We start from the raw sequence: 18,233 nt of genomic DNA on the forward strand, positions 1-18,233 counted from the left end.
AATTACTACGTAATTCAATAACTTGAAGCATGAAGCAGTTTCACTTTGCAACCGGATATAAGAAATTTTATTTCGTATTCCGATCCCGATCGAAAGTTGTTGACTGGGAATGACGTGTTTTAATTCAATATACATGTAACATCAAGCATTTTTTATATCACATTAAAAAAAAAAACCAAATATATACACATACACAATGTTGTAGAGTTATTTCTTGTAAATTTTCTGAGGTTTCGCACCATATTCGATATTTCGCGCCGCGGTGTCAATAGGTCTTGTGTGCAGTTGTCGTTCGTTTCCCTATCAATGTTTATAGGTGACGCTGCGCTACAAACGACAATTTTCAACCTTATCTTTTATTTTTCTATGTATATCAGTATCAATTTGATCGAAATCTTGTATTCAAATTGATTTGAATACAATATCATTGCATTTACTTACATGTCAATTATCAAAATTAGATTAATTCAGAAAAGTTACATGGATTATTTAATGGCGGATGTTTATAAAAGTTTATGTTGATTTACCTAGGAGTAAATCAGCTGACACAGAACCCCCGCTGACGACCACTATACAAATCAATACAAATTACTGCGCAGAAAAGTGCGTGATGACCCAGGGAGATTGAACATAGTTCAACTCCCAAAAATCAGTCTGTTAAATTGATGAGGAATAAGTCCGTCGGAAAATAGCTCTTGTATGACGTGATAATTTACTTACGTGAATGAAAATGGTAGATGAAAAACAATATGGCTAAAGCGCCAGTGAAAACAATTTTATTGCCTGTTTTGTGAGTAAACTTGTGTATAACAGTTGTAAAATAAACGATAACAAAAATTGAAAATGAAGGGTTTTCAATCAAAACTTGCTATGGCATTTCGTTTAGGTTTATCGTAATGCGTCTGTATCGTAGACTGTCTGTGCATCATAGGGAGACATCCGACACGTATAGCACTGTCATAACTGTTTCAATCTGTCCAATTCTTCCTTTATCTCACAGGGAATCGTTCCTTGCCTTTTATAACATCTGCAGTTCTCAACGTGGGTCGGTTTGTTTACTTTTATATGGAATTCGGAGTGTATTCATTTACGATATACATATAGTCCAAAATCATGTGGTTTAATTAATTCGACAACAACTATAGTTTCCAGCAATTGAATACTTTACTTTTGCGTCGAAAAACAAACCCGGAATCTGTTGAATTCATGATTAAAATTTATACGAGAATCCTCAACGAAATGCAAGTGAAACTTGTGTAACGCGCCCTCTGGTGAGAGAATGGTGGCAATAAATATCCGTCCAATGACAATTTGGTCCATCAAATATACTAAGAAAACCGAAATTAATTTGTTTTTCGTTATTTGAGTTTTTATAGATATCATTATTATTTCTGCATTTCTGTACATTCTAAAGGTATCTTTTCTGAACAAAATTTCTTTACTTATTTTTGTTCACATAGGTATACATGTACAATTACTTACTTTTCCCCTGTCCATGTGAACTTTTTTAACCGATCATCTGGAACATGTACACAATTCTAGGACCTGCATTATGTAGTATGGAAAGAATTGATAAAGAATCTGACTTACTATTACATTTTGTAGATTATTTGATGGTTCACGTGAAGGTTAACGCGCAACGTGAGACGCGAAACGACAAGATGAGAGCCAATTAGATGTAGTCACACGAGGTGGAACCATGAAATATGAGCCTTTGATACACAGCACAACTATTGTTTATATAAAGGTCCAGATTTTATTACTGAAAATAAAAACTAGATCTATTTGTGTTTTTCTTAACTTAATATCGTCTGTACGCTTATACATGTATTTAAAATTTAAGAACTTTCACGATTCATTGACAGTTGTGGGATTACAGTAAACTCAGTTTAGCTGAACAATAAGGAATACGCAAGATTGTAAGTACTGTGTTACTCGAGCTAAATCTAAACAAGAGGCCCTTGGACCACATCGCTCACCTGAGTAACCTTGGCCTTACTGTATTTTGTTGTTGTTGTTGTTTGTTGTTGTTATTTTGAAAGACTTTTCTCAATCTTTATTCCCATGAACATTTTTGATTCCATATTTTGGCTCCAACTTATTCCCTAAGGGTCACGACATAACCATGATACAAGGTCACAAATCATGGTATGATATGTAAGGTCTTGTCATAAGGGATCTATATACAAAATATGAAATTGCCTAGGTTAACCTTTCTTTTAAAAAAAGTAGGTCATATTCCAAGGTCAAGGTTACAAGGTCAAAACAAAAACTTTGGTATCAAAGGAAAAGTCTTGTTACATGGAATGCATACTTGACATATGAAAGATATATCACTCACCATTCAAAAGTTATGAGCAAGATTAAAGTTTTGGTATAAAGTTTTGAAGTTTGGGTCTAACTCCAATGTCAAGATCACAAGGTCTAACATGGCATTAAATGAATTTCTTACAACAAGGAATCAATATACAAATGATGAAAGTCTTACCTTAAATAGTTCAGAAAATATTGCCTAGGTTAGGTTTTCTGAAAAGTGGGTTTAACTCCAAAGTCAATATCACAAGGTTAAAACCTTTAGTATCATAAAGTAATGTCACAAGAAATTCACAAATGAAATATGAGAGCCCTATCACTCATCATTCAAAAGTTATGAGCAATTTTAAAGCTTTGGTTAAGTTTTTAAAATTTGGGTCAAACTGCGAGTCGGATCACAATGTTCTGGTATGAAATGCCCTGTCATCAGAAATCTATATACACAATATGGAAGCCCAACTTCAAATAGTTCAAGAGATATTGCTTAGATTAGGTTTTCTTAAAAGTAGGTGAATTTTCAAGGTCAATGTCACAAGTTAAAAACTTTGGTACGAAAAGAAAGGTCTTGTCACAAGAAATGTACATATGAAATATGAGCAAGATTAAAGTTTCGGATAGACAGAAGGACAGCTAGGACAAATTCCATATGCCCCATCCCCCTCCCGACTTTGGTCGTGGGGGCATAAAAAGTTGAAAACACCCAACTTAAGAGCATTTGGATTTTGATGATTTAGTGTGGCCCTGATACTGTTAAAAAGAATTTGTTTTGATTAATTTCCCGTGCATTCCCATATAAAACTTTGATACCGAATTGCTCCCCCTCGGGGGATCATGATTAGAACAAAATTGAATCTGCACTACCCGTACATGCTTAACTAATCAGGACCCTGCTGCTGTTGAGATGAAGACAATTATTTTTACTTATACCTGTGTATTCTTATGGAAAACTATTGTGACCCCACCCTACACTCGGGGGTCATGATTTAAACAAACTTGGGATGCTATAGGTGCGACGCCGGATAAATTTCGATCAGAAAAGCTAACTTGTGGCTTTGGCTCAGATGAGCCACTTCCCTAGAGAATGCACACGGCTGAAGTAAGTATCATGCAAATTAAACAAGCAGGCAAAAAGATGGAAATTCGTTAATCCGGGTTCTTGTCTGATTTTTATAATGCTTCCTTGCAAACGATAACAAAGAGGCTTTCATTGAAATTTCATTTTGGGATTTTTGTATATCTTCCTTCTCTTCCTGTTACATTCAATCGCAATCAACATCGCTAAATCCACCTACATACATGATTACCGCCTTCATTGTGTAGTGGTCACTCATCCAAGGGCTGATCACGCAAGTTAAGCAACGGCGAGCGTGATCAGCACTTGGCTGGATGACCACTATACACGTTATAAAATGGTGGCAGCACAGTGACTCTGATGTTTGCTGGGCCTTCTTCGGGTAGAGTCTCTTCGGAGCTCTGGGATTCCGTGTCCATGTACGAACGTGGTTTCGTCCGGGAACGACGGTGGTTGTCGTCGGAAACGGCAGATGCCGATGCTGAAGAGGTGCCAAACATTCAGAGAGATTCTCTGAGCGGGGGGTTGGGGGGGATGTAGCGGACAGTATAGATTTGCAGTTTATAGAAATCTGGAATCTGATCATGCACGTACACATACACTGAGTGTCTGGTTGGATACATTACGTGCACAGTTCAAAATTTACCGATGATCACATACAAATGTAGATATATGAATAAGGGAATTATCGGAAATATACATCTGGGTGAAAATACGGGTATTACATTAGCAATCCAAAATAAACAGAAGAAAATAATGGAAAGTTTGAATCTTCAAAAATTTTGCCATGCAAAATGATAATGATAATTTAAAAAAAAAAATTTGAAAAACAACAACGATAAAATGAAACAAAAAACCCAAACAAACCAAAATGCTTCGTCCGATGTTCACAGTCCTAATTCGTGGGAGGGGAGGATGTGAGTGAAAGAGCCTTTTACTTTGAATGCCTCAATTACCCTCCTCCCCCCCCCCCCCCCACTTCATTTTCCTCAATCGTTGGAGGTTGGGGTGGGATGGGGTGGTTAGAGTCCTCTACTATGAGTGCCTGATAAATTTTTTTTACCCAATCTTCATTTTCTAAATCGAAGGTAGTGGTGGGCGTTTTTCACTATTATATCAGAAATTTCAAGCAGGGGTCAAGTGGGGGTCACCCAATATACCTTTTATTTGCATTTGAAAATAGCAAATAAAAATTCTTCATAAAGGTAGGGGACAGGCCCCCTTGTCCCCTTCCCTTGATTCTATGTGCCTGATAACGATACAGAATATGTTAAACTCAAAATGGCATAGATATACAAGATCTATTGAGCGCCTAATTAGCATAATAGTTTATTACATTTGCGTCGTTATTACATTCGGTGTTGCTACATGCCCTTCTTATGAAATAACATAACGATCGTGGATTTTACATCTATTTTTCCTAAGAAATATTTTCTTTTCATATAAAGTAGAATACAGTAAAAGAAATTCATACACATAGGACATGAAAAATTTCATCGATTATATACTTCTAATCGCAATGCCAACTTGTATGAATATACAGTCAAGCACGTTGCGTATTAGGCATGATGCATTTCTGGATAGAAAGTTTGAATAATGAGAAGATGGACTAGATTATTTATGCTGGGAGACCATTATTTTGATTTATATTCCATATTCGACATTTATACATCGCAGTAGTCATGTTCAGAGGGGACATCTCACCTCTAAATAAAAGACAAAACAAAAATTCTCTATAGAACAAGATCATCGTTTGAATTTTTTCTCTCTCTCTCTCTCTCTCTCTCTCTCTCTCTCTCTCTCTCTCACCAATTCCATACACTCGTAAAATGTTGTACATTTATATGCAAATTATATGATCATGCGCAATTTATGTCCCTAAATGATTTCCCGATTTACAAATCTGCAACACTCTGGCCAGAAAATCATACGGTATAAGGATTCATGCACAATACAGGGTAAATATTCTACTCTGATACTTTCCCTGATTGAAGATAGCTGATCGGCACGGACTAACTCTGTCGCGGTCTGTACAAGTGACAACGTGATTACTATGGAATACAAATGGAGTTTATCGTTTTGTTTCATGGATTATGCAAATAAAAGGAATTTTACTTCTACTTAGAGTATTTTTGACAAGTGTACACGTACATCTGCGGTTCTTTACAGATATTACGAGTAGACCCAGGTAAATAGTCGTCCGCATTCGATGCGTTTTCTTGGCGAGCATACATGTATATGCCATGTGCATAAGTTACAGTAGTATTTATGTATTTGCATGTTGCTTGAAGTGAATGCAAATGGTATAAATATGCCCTTTGCTTTTTCCATTCTATCAACAGACAAAATATTTCTCCGCGTTTTTTGTGTAATTTTGACATGTTTACTGCAACTGTAGGCCCTACGTACATTCATAAAGAAAAGCCATTCTAAATTTATTTATCCAAAGCTTTTAGAATGATTTACTTCTGTTCGATATTTTTATTGTAATTTTGAGCACTGCATGATGTTCTAAACCATGATTTCATTTCTTGTGATGCCCTATACCTTAGTATTTGAGATGTACATGCTACCCGTCGAAGCTACCCGCACAGGTAAACCGGAAACACTGGTGTGAAGTGAAGCGTAGCATAACTCACCCCCTTATATACCATGCCTGATAATATAACAACAGAATATTCAATTTAATATGGCGGATAAGCAGAGAAATATGGCGGACACGGCGAATTCTACTATATTTATTAATTCATGTCAGCTTTAAGGTGTTTTTTCCCCTTTTACATGATGTATATATATATATATATATATATATATATATATATATATATATATATATATATATTTGTAGTCGAAAAGATACGAAATTGAAACCGTCTTCAACAATCTTGTTTTTTATCGATGAGTTACCAGGAATAAATTCATAAAAAGCAAAACACAAATTTTAGGGGGGGGGGGGTATTTCAATTTGTTTCAAGGACGCAGTTTGAAACTATATTTTGGAAGCCCGTCTTATTGTTGATATCCCCAGTAATTATTGACAGTGTACTTATCTATACTATTATTTCAAAAGCTCATAAAATCTGTTCAGTTAATTTTCTATCAATGTACAGCAATCATCGGAAAATTGTAGGTCGACCCATTTCTACTTGCTTTGTAGACTATCTTTTCAACCGGAAGTTACAGATCCATGCTGTTGTTGAACAGATTTTTACCTATTTGTTGACAAGCAGCTGTATATTCAATACGAACTATCAGCTTTCAGCTGATTAAGGTTTAACGTATATGATTGTGTCAGTTCAACGATGGTTAAACCGAAGAACAAAAATAAGAAAAATCAAAACGAAGACTTGTAAGTGTTAATGAATGTTGACAAAACATCGTACACGATGTTTGGAAACGTGAATGATTTACGTGAGGTTTTTACAGTACCTAGTCGGTTCTTTGACAGAATTTGTAGATATTCCATTTCTTTCTCTTTTAGAATTAGAAATGAACCATCGGATAATTATGTTGATTTATAAGACATGATCTTCAACTATTGAGGGAGGGATGCATGTTATCGGTTGCATCATTGTTCTTTGTAGTCAAAGACCCCCCCCCCCCCCCCCCCCCCGCCCTTTCCCCTTACACGGAAAGTAGCTCATTAACAATGACCATTATGATATATGTTCCATTACATATTTCTTGTATATCTGTTACCTTGGAACTTTCCAAAAGCAGATCCTTGTACAAGTTTAACCATTAGTGCATCCTGAAGGGTGTTATGCACAAAATAAAAAATAGATAAATAAATTGTAATTACTTGAGTTGGTGTATAGATTATACTGTAGTGGTTGCTTTATAGCAAAATATACAGTGGGTAAATGTGACAATAGTGTTTACATAATGACAGTTACACCAGTTCTTTTTATAACTTGGATATTGCACAATATTTAGAAATACGGTTATCATAAACTCAACAGCACTCCATTTGAATACACAGTCATTGTAAGTTGGTTAAATTTCTCATATATTTTTATCGATGGTGATTTGAATTTTTTAGGGTTTAGGAGGGTGTGTGGTCTAAATTTGACTCATTTCAGCATACAAGTTTTGAGATTTATCTGATTTATTAGTTGCCTTTTGGTAAGCCAAAGGGTCTACTAAATTTTATTTGATCTGTCTGTCTTGAACAACTAAATTTGTTTATACTTTTTTTATGCCCAAGTCATGAAATGGTTTGGGCATGTAGTATTACCCCTTTCTGTCTGTTAATCCATCATGTCAGTTTGTCATGACATTCTGTCTGTTAATCCATCATGTCAGTTTGTCATGATTTTCTGTCTGTTAATCCATCATGTCAGTTTGTCATGATTTTCTGTCTGTTAATCCATCATGTCAGTTTGTCATGATTTTCTGTCAGTTAATCCATCATGTCAGTTTGTCATGATTTTCTGTCTGTTAATCCATCATGTCAGTTTGTCATGACTTTCTGTCTGTTAATCCCTTATGTCAGTTTGTCATGACTTTCTGTCTGTTATTGTAGATTGTGAACTAACATTTTATATATCCCTAATAGTTTGAGTTTCATGTTTTTTACCAAAGGTATTGCTCTTTGATTTGAAAATTTCTAATTATTTACAGTTTTCTTGACTTTCTTTTGCTGTGCTAGTTGTTAATGAGCTGATTTTTTTGGTAAATCTCTTTATATTGATGACTTACAGCCTATCAAGATCAAATTTCATGTTGATTGGCTTATTTTCACCTAAGTTATTACTCATAGACTTTCAAGTTGAAAATTTTAACTATTTGTTTTCTGGACTTCTTAGCTTACATGAGCTTTTCTGATCACTTTTTGTCTACCTGTGTGTCTGTCCATAAACTTTTCACATTTTCATCTTCTTCTCCTGAATCACTTGGCCAATTTCAATCAAACTTGGCGCAAATCATCCTTGGGTAAAGGGAATTCAAGTTTGTTTCAATGAAGCGCCATGCTCCCCTCAAAGGGGAGATGATTTTAAAAAAGGCTAAAATAAGGTGAAGTCATTTCAGAATTTTCTTAAGAACGGCTTGGCCAGCATCTTCGGAAACCCACGGTTGATTACACTTCGTTCCTCTCTCCATCACCTGTGGGTCCATTCATTCCTACTCACTCGTTCTCATGAATAATTAATGAGGCAATTTGATTGGGTGCTCATAGTACACCCTGAGTGAATTTGTCCAATCAACATGATGCTTTCAGTCCAATTTCGGTAATACAATTGTTGTGATAGCAAGTTAAGTTAATGCTACCTTTAAAAACAGAAGAGTTCCATTACTGTAACGATTACTTTGATTTGACGATATTTTGAAATATTTATTCATGAGAATGAGCGAGTAGGAATGAATGGACCCATGGGTGATGTAGAGAGGAACGAAGCGTAATCAACCGTGGGTTTCCGACGATGCTGGGCCAGAAAAGTTATTTTCATGAAGGCTTCCAGATATAGTCTAGACTCAACTTCGTTCAAATCATTTTTCCTGGGTGTAGGGTGGGGCTAGTTTGTTATTTGAATATACGAGAGTTGTCCCAAAAAGTCGTAGACAATGTTAATAATTTTAGAAATGTGCATCAGATCCAAAAGATTTTTTACATGAGAAAACTTTTACTTATTCTAAACAAAAATATAAAATTTGAAATAAGTAATAAAAGAGATAAAAGGGATGTTACTGAATAAAAAGATATATATCTGCATTGTTGGCGCACGTACAAAAATGAGTAGATATTTTCTTTGTACCACTGATTTAGATGAAAGCAAATAGTTTCATATTAAATATATCGCATTCAAATTTATATCAATGGAATCAGTTATCTTTTTTGCGCAATATACTGGTTTTATAACCGCAGGACGTCAGAACTGGCAGAGAAGTGATGTCATTTATAAACGTACCTGTAATGAAATTTGCGCGATATGATGACGTCAACACCATTCTTGGTGCACAAGAAAATATTATGTAGGCCATTGTTTGACCCCCCACTCAAAGAAACATGAGATGGAAAGCACATCAGATCACCAGAATGTTAGCGGGGCATTAGTGTTTAAATGGCACAAGATTTTTGTGAAGGGAACGACATAAGAACCGAAAATGGGAAGGGCATAAAAAAGAAAATAAAAACTGCGAAATCCTGAAAGTAAATAGCGTCATGTAATGGACGAAGATGAAGTTTATGTGCAGACAGCTATTATCATATGTTTTTTATTTGCGTTCTACGTCATTATGATAAAAGATATTATTATGAAACTTTGTGAACAAAACTCCAAAATGATGCTTTTAAATTACAGAAGAAAATTAATATTTTTTTTCTAACGAATAAACGAGTTATTAACATTGTCTACAACTTTTTGGGACAACCCTCGTATATAGGAAAAAATTTTGATCCCAATAACAGCAAGGCCATGGTTAGTCATATTAATATGCAAGTATGCCCAGGTAGTGCAGATTCAAGTTTTTTCATATTGTGGTCCCCAAGGGTAGGATAAGGCCACAATATGGGATCAAAGTTTTACATGGGAATATAAGGGACGCATCTTTAAAAATCTTGATTTCAAGAACTGCAGGGCTCTAAGTTAATCCTGACAGATATGATGCTGTTACCATTTAAATGGCCCCAACACCAACAAATGAATCATCACTTTGAATAGGTCATCTCCTTATCTATAGATTTCTCTGTGCATGATCTCAAAATGCAACAACACAAATTCCAGTTGGATTCAAAGTAGTCATGATTAACTTGTAGAATAATCATCTGATTACTGAATCCCCATGTTTCAGAAGCTAGATCTGCAAAATAAAGTTGTAAAAGGTAGGCAAAGTTGTGACACCAGTAGGTGTTGCTGAATTCCCACTTTTCAAGATGGCCTCCTCTCTGACTCGGACACATTTCACTATATAAAAGCAGGAGTCAGAAGAATCTTGGATTAATGCAGTTTAATCACTTGAATTCAGAAAAAATACAAATAAAGTTGATCAGTATTCAGGGAGTGAAGAAGCATATGAAATGCCTGTTATACCGTGTGGGTGAGCAAGTGAAACTGTATGTGCATACATTTGAAATTTCAGGAATGCACATGGCTAATCTGAATTTTATCGAAGTATAAATCCTGTTAAGCTGGTGAAAAATGTCATGAAGAAATGTTTTCTGTTTAATTCCCATAGCAAGAAGAAATATGTAAATAAGGTTAAATTGCAAGTTCTTCTGATATTTTTGGTGTCTTACCCCAATAAAGAGTTTCACAAAGGGAAACAACTCAGAAAGTTTCTATTGCGAGGGAGATTACTGGAAAAAAACACCCCAAATTGCCATGATTTAAATACCATTCTGACCTAGGTAGGAAAAAAATGGAGGGTGGGAGGGCAAAAATGTAAATAGTGATATTCCAAAAGTCCTATAGAAAGTATGCTTATGTTTAACTATCACAAGAAGATAAAATACAGAAGTTTCATAGTTGGAATTGCAAAAAATATTCTTAATTTGCAGATATTTTTTGAGGTCTTGGGAGGAGCATTTTTCTGAGTTGGGGAAACAATACTTTAACTGAAGACCTATAATGAATTATGTCTCCCTCTCCCAGAAGGGGGACATATTGTTTCAGTGTGAATTCTTCTTCCGCTTCTCATACAAAGTTTGTCTGGTTCATAACTTTTTTGTCTTTTGACATAGGCCTTTGATATTTGGTATGTGGGTATACCATGATAAGATAGTGTGTTGTGTGCCATTTTTGATGACCCTGGACCTTTTATGTAAAGGCCTATTAATAGAATCTTGGGGGCATTTTTGTTGTCCGGACCATACCTTTTGGGTCTTTTGAGATAGTCTTTGATATTTGGTGTGTGGTTATACCATAAGACATTGTGTCATGTGCCATTTTTGCTGACCTTGACCTTTTATGTAAAGGTCAAATAATAGAATTTTAGGAGCATTTTTTTTTCATCTGGACCATAACTTTTTTGTCTTTTGACATAGGCCTTTAATATTTGGTATGTTGGTAAGTTTAATTTACTATCATATGTTCGCAACAGTGTTCCCTGTTTGAAGCTCATATACATATAGGCGTAATGTACCGTAAGTCTTACTTTCCCATTTATAAGATAATCCTCAAAAAATGTTTGTATAAAACTATGAAAAATTGAAGGGGAGACATCAGTTTTAGTGTGCTATAACAATTCTTCCTAGTTTAATTTGAATTAAAAAAAATTGTGTCTCAATGATAGCATTGATTGTTATCAAATCAAGATCTGATGTGGTATTTGCTTTTTCAGTGAAGACGAAGCCGAGTTAGATCTCGTAGAAGGAAATACTGACAGTCAAGACCCAATTCCACAAGCCAAACAAGGTGGTAAAAAGAAGAAAAACAAGAAAAAGGATAATTGGTAAGCAATTCATGTACTCAGATGATATAAATCATTGTATAATGGCTTTTACATAAGACATCTTTACAAATTATGTACCATATTGTGTGCTTACTTCAGGATATATTTTGATTTAGGAATTCTTTTTAGATAAGTACATAAATGAATAGACATGCAGTGTTGATAAAAGTTTATTAAAGATGTTAGATAACCAGTACATGGTCTTTTTGGAGTTTATATAAATGTATGTAAACAAAGATTAAAATGCTCTGCTCAGATGTGTGATGTGGCCCATCAACATCATGTTTTTAAAAAGAGAAGTGTTTAAAGGTATAAAAGACTGATTGGTGATTCTAGAAAAACTGCATAGTAAATGTGTTTGATAGGGAGGAGGATGTGGCAGCAGAGATACAATCATTATCACTCCAGTCCAAAGGAAACAATAATAGTGAGGAGGAGGAGGAGGACATACAACCAGTGAAAAAGAAAAAGGTGCAGTGTACCAGTCATTGGCTCTACAGAGGCAAAAGAACATTGACTACTGGAAAAGTTGTATCATGGAGTTAGAAATATTGATCTGGAATTCAAAAGAATCAAATAAAATGTTATACTTGTCATAGCAATGTAATTCAGTTTACTTCCCTAGGAAAAGAAGAAGAAGAAGAAGGCAGACTCTGATGAAGAAGATGAGGAAGAGAATATGGGGAGAAAAACAAAAGCCACATTCCAGATGTTGATGGTGGATGATGACGACAATGATCTACCATCAGAGGTATATAGGAAGACATTGAAAGATTTTGATACACATTTTGTGGTGATGGAGATATCTGGTTCACAAATGGATATAACTAATAACTTGGAAATTTTTTAATTCTTTTTATTGAGAAAACCATTATATTTGATGCATTCATGAAAATAAACAAGGAATACTTAAAAGAAAACATTAAAACATATATTAAGGAGAAAAATACAATCTTTTGAAATGCTTTTAATATGCCTATTCTAAAAAAAAAACTGGGTGCTGTCAAAGGTTGGGTATTTTGTTTGAACAAGCAAGTTAGTGATTGATAAAAGGGCTGGAAATTGCAAAAATTGGTGCAATTTGAATTTCAATTAAAATTGATGAAAGATAGAAATTTTGTTTTTAATTTAAATGTAAAGGATCATGGAAAATTTGTCTACTGTTTGATGGGATTATAACACAATCATGGAAATTTGTCTACTGTTTAATAGGATTATAACACAAAAGTTTTTTGGGAAATCTGTCGCTTGATTGTTTCTTGATGTTTCTCAAAAAACAAAAATAGCTAGTGTGATATGTAGCTGAAAAAGAAAAATATTTTGTAAAAATGAGCTACTAGATCAAGTTTGAAGAATTTGTCATTAGGATTGTGATTGATTTGGAAAATACAGTCAAACCTCGTTATCTCGAACTCGATGGGACCAAGAAAAAACTTCAAGATATCCAAAGATTCGAAAGTACTTAAAACATAAGTGGTTAAGACTTCTGAATAACCAGGGTTGTGGATAAGCACTCACCAATGCGAGTAATATTTGCTGTGGGTGATTAGATATTAAAAATCACCTTGCCCACATGGCGACCGAGTTTTCTCTCTGAACATGTACTTTCCTTTTCAATAAAACGTTACACTAACCAAGATTATTTGTGTCATGTGCAAAGCAGATGCTAAGCACATGTTACGTCAAGCATATATGTGGCCTAGACTAACTGCGTATACACATTGTGGTGATTTATCGAAAGGGTTTCAAAACCCCAGAAGAGAAATACTAACAGAGACCATTATTTCCATGAATATGAGAACAAATGATCAATATCATTTTCACAGAAAACGCTTGTTAATCGGTCATGACTGTTGGACACGGCAAGTGGAATGTTTTGTCACTAAAACAAAAACAAAAATAATTCTGTTATTTGTTTTTTACTTATAATTGATATATAATGTGGGCCCTTGGATCAAATTGGGGGCCCGTAAACTTTTGAAAGTCAGGGGGCCACATGGTCCCCAATGTTTCAAATGTTCACCACAATCCTGATAACGTTGACATATCCATGGTATTCAAGATATCGAAGTATAACTGTACATGTATATGGAAATTTTGATGTAGGAAAGGTAGAAGCAAGTGTGATTATTTATCAAGGACATGTAGTCTGAGTCCCAAAATTTTAACCTTAATCCAAATCATTCACTCAAATATGTGTATATTCAGAATCACAAAAATGAAATTAAATTCATTCAGTTTTGTTACCTTCTATGACATCTTTTACCATAACCCATATCACTAAGAACATGACAGAATGTGATTTATTGCAAGTAAAATTCATTGAATTCCCAATATGAAAAAAAAAACCCACCTGTGACATCTTGTTTAAGTAACAGTTTCTTTACATATATAACATAGTAACTGAAAGGTGGAATACTGGTCATAATACAAAATGTAAAGTTTATTAATGCTGATTTTTGTTTGCTCACCTTGGATTCTAGTATTGTTTTGATAATGCTGCTTTTATTAACTCACCCGAGTGTAGCTTTAATAATGCTACTTTTATTAAGCCTTCTAGCTCAGGTGAGTTTTCTGATCAACTTTTATCTGACATCTGTCTGTATGTACATATATGCCTGTCGTAAACTCTTCACATTTTCATCCTCTTTTGAAAAACCATTGGGGTAATTTCAGTCAAACTGGGCACTATTAATCCTTGGGTAGGTGATTCAAGTTTGTTCAGATGATAGGCCTTGTTGCCTTATAGGGGAGATGATTATGAAAAAGATTATATAAGGTATGTGCTAAAAAAGCTTCTCTTTGTGAACATTAGAACCAGAAATGACACAATTGACATTGAAGTTTTCTTTTATATTAAAGAACCAGGAGCCAGGACAGGACCATGGTAAGGCTTCAAGGTTATATCTAAGAATGTTTTAGAAAATTCATACAAAATCTTCTCCATAAGAACCATAAGGTATAATTTGATATGAGAGCATCATCATGTAATGTAAATTTAAGTTTGTTCACTCCATGACCCTAGGATCAGAGCAGTCCGTAACTGGGATTTAATTTATTGCTGGGAAAATGGAAATTGAGCATATGAGCAGTGTGGCCCATGGGTCTCATGCATTTTTATGATATTTTATTGAAGCTTCTGGGATAGTGGGGGAAAAAGTGCTCCTGATGTACTGATCAATGGCATACTGTTCTTTTGTAGGAGGATAATGAAGAAGTAGAAGTCATTTTAGAGGAACCTAAAGAAGAGCCAAAGAAGGAAGACACAAATAAAAAAGACAAGAAAGGAAAGAAAGGGAAGAAGAAGGGTCAGGAAGAGGAAGATTTAGATGCTATATTGGCAGAAATCGATAAACCCAAGGAAAAAACTTCAAAAAAGAAAGGGAAGAAAAAGAAAGGTGGAGATGAGGATGAAGCCATGGAAACTGAGGAAAAAACAGTGGAGAATGGAAATCAAGAGGAGTTAGATATGGAGGCAAAGTCAGAGCTTAAAGTTGTCTCTATAGAAGATATAGATGATGATGAATATGACAAAAAGAAAAGGAAAAAGAAAGGAAAGAAAGATGAAGTGAAGAAGACAGAGGAGGAGGAAGAAAAGGAGGGGGAAGGTGAAGATAAAGGGGAGGATCAAGATGAGGAGGAAGGTGGAACAATGAAAACTGCTGCCCAAAAACGAAAGGAGAAAAGAGAACGAGAGAAGCTTAAGAAAATGCAGGTAATGTTTGCAATCAAATAAACATGAAATTCTATTATAAATCCAGCATATCATTGGACAGATGTGTTATGATAGCAAGCGAAGCTCGCGAAGCGACAAGCTCGCTTTAATGATTACACATATGAGTCACGTGATTTGCTCTTCATCATCTGAAAAAGATGAGTATTACTCTTAATGCTTCTGGAAAAATGTCGCCGTCACTGTGGTATACTTCATTGACAATTCTGTAATAAAATGATTAGATTGTTTAGAAAGTACCATAAACATTTTTAAATTCCAGACAAGCTTTCTCATAGCTTCAAATGTTTTGTTTTTGCTTGGTTTGAAAGAAGAAAAAACATTGCAGCTAATATGACGTCATAATGTAACTGTTTACATCCATCGTGTTATATTTTCCGCGTTAAATGAAGAGGTGGATAAAATGTCTATAAGTCTTGTTACAAGATGTTAATGGGCTTCGCTCGTCTCAACGGTCACACCGTACAACATATTAAAGTCCTAGTATTGTTAATAATGATCAGGGTAATATTGGTCATTTATGACCTACATGTACTTATATAATTATTCATTAGATGAATCACTTAATATCTTTTGTAGGAGAAGAAAAAGTCTAAACCTAAAGCAGAAAGTAAAGAGTCATTTGATCCTGCTACTGGCACCAGTGAGGAGAAGCAAGAAAAAGTTGAAGGTATTGCCTAAGGACATAAGGGACGTTTCTCATTAATATATAATTTTTCGTGAAATTTCACATATAAATCACTTGCATTCTCGTTTCTACAAAAAATTATGGGGTATACTAATATGCCTGAGTTGGCATATGTTGATAGTTCTTGGTTGTTGTAAGTAAATATGTAAAGTCAGCTCCTATGTATTACAGCAAGTTCTATAAATAGATATTACTGGAGCAAAGAAGGGGAGAAAAATCTTTGGCGCAATTGGGTATAGAACTCGGAACCTTTGCATTACTAGTTATGTGACCTAACCACTGAACTACCCAGATCATGTGACCTAACCATTAAACTACCCAGATCATGTGACCTAACCATTGAACTACCCAGATCATGTGACCTAACCACTGAACTACCCAGATCATGTGACCTAACCACTGAACTACCCAGATCATGTGACCTAACCACTGAGCTACCCAGATCATGTGACCTAACCACTGAGCTACCCAGATCGATATCCAAGGCATTACTAGTTATGTGACCTAACCACTGAGCCACCCAGATCATGTGACCTAACCACTGAGCTACCCAGATCATGTGACCTAACCACTGAGCCACCCAGATCATGTGACCTAACCACTGAGCTACCTAAATCGATATCCAAGGCATTACTAGTTATGTGACCTAACCACTGAGCTACCCCGATCTGACCTAACCACTGAGCTACCCAGATCTGACCTAACCACTGAGCTACCCAGATCTGACCCAACCACTGAGCTACCCCGATCTGACCTAACCACTGAGCTACCCAGATCTGACCTAACCACTGAGCTACCCAGATCTGACCTAACCATTGAGCTACCCAGATCATGTGACCTAATCACTGAGCTACCCAGATCGATATCCAAGGCATTGTAATATTATTACAATATATGAATGAAATCTACTTCAGAAACTACAAGAACTCTTCATCGAGAGGAGATGAAAAATGATTTTAGAGAAAATGTTAGAAATGTCACATATGTCCTTAATGGAATTCCAACTTGATTCACTGCAAAAAACACATTTTCACTGATATGTAAGTCAAGCATTGTCATGATACAGGGGGTTCCATTTATTCCAATAGAGCATATGTCAGGAATAAATAAATAGATGAGCTGAATATTTATCAGCCAATTCATCAAATGAGTAGACATATACACCTCTATATGAAGACTTTATAAGTTTATAGTGTATTTAGCTTAGTGCATCACAATGCAAGCAATTCTTCATTCTTAACATCAATTTTACAATGAACTATATTATTGGTAGTATTACATTTTATTCATAAGTATTTATCAGTATTTTCTTCACCACAGACAGAATTGAAAGAAATATTTAGAAAATGGTTTGATGCAGTGATATTATATTAGATTGGCTGAAATATATGAATACGTGATATCAGATTAGGTAGGATCCTCTGTATTGGAGTTTTATAAATTTATTTTGTAGATTTGTCCAGAAACAGTTTTATTAATGAGTAATTTCATTCAAAACTACTCTTATGTTCCACTGTTAGCAAAAGTTCTTCTTCGTTGATCACTCGATTTCCTGGCCTTACACAATAATGGAAAAAACAAAAACCAGTATCCAATGACAATTATGAACCACTGTAGCTTATATACACAATCTAATTAAAATCAGATCCTAGAATACGCTCACAATCGCTACAATAGGATCTGACATAACCCCATAGGGGGTCATGTCCGCATGGCCTTTCGCTTGGAATATTTATAAGAACTATCAGCCAGTCAGATTGCGCCATACAGATAATGATGGCTATTTAGGCGGTTCTTGGCAAATCGTAAACAAATTACTGTAATCTCTCTCCCACGAAGTTTGTTCCACACTGTAAAATTGTATATTCTCGCATAACGAATTTTAAACTTTCGCCATAATGCCTAATCTATTCCATTCATACAAACAATAAAATGTACGATATGAATTACACCCAAATTGAATTAATTGTGAATTCCGATTTATGTATGAATAGTCATGGGCACGATTTGAAGAGTTTTCAAGATGGTTTACTTAA

General features: G+C 35.1%; 1 protein-coding gene across 1 annotated transcript in view; it reads left to right on the plus strand.

The window, feature by feature from the left end:
* Positions 1-6,529: 6,529 nt before the first annotated feature.
* The window catches only part of LOC125678115 (eukaryotic translation initiation factor 5B-like), a 106,197-nt gene continuing 94,493 nt past the window's right edge, over positions 6,530-18,233 (plus strand). The window contains exons 1-6 of the mRNA XM_048916266.2: positions 6,530-6,734; positions 11,666-11,776; positions 12,142-12,247; positions 12,402-12,527; positions 14,979-15,491; positions 16,089-16,179. Of these exons, the coding sequence (XP_048772223.2) occupies positions 6,688-6,734; positions 11,666-11,776; positions 12,142-12,247; positions 12,402-12,527; positions 14,979-15,491; positions 16,089-16,179 (994 nt within the window). The 5' untranslated portion in view covers positions 6,530-6,687. The remainder of the gene's footprint in view (positions 6,735-11,665; positions 11,777-12,141; positions 12,248-12,401; positions 12,528-14,978; positions 15,492-16,088; positions 16,180-18,233) is intronic.

This window comes from Ostrea edulis, chromosome 2, assembly GCF_947568905.1.
Source record: "Ostrea edulis chromosome 2, xbOstEdul1.1, whole genome shotgun sequence".
Taxonomy (NCBI): domain Eukaryota; kingdom Metazoa; phylum Mollusca; class Bivalvia; order Ostreida; family Ostreidae; genus Ostrea; species Ostrea edulis.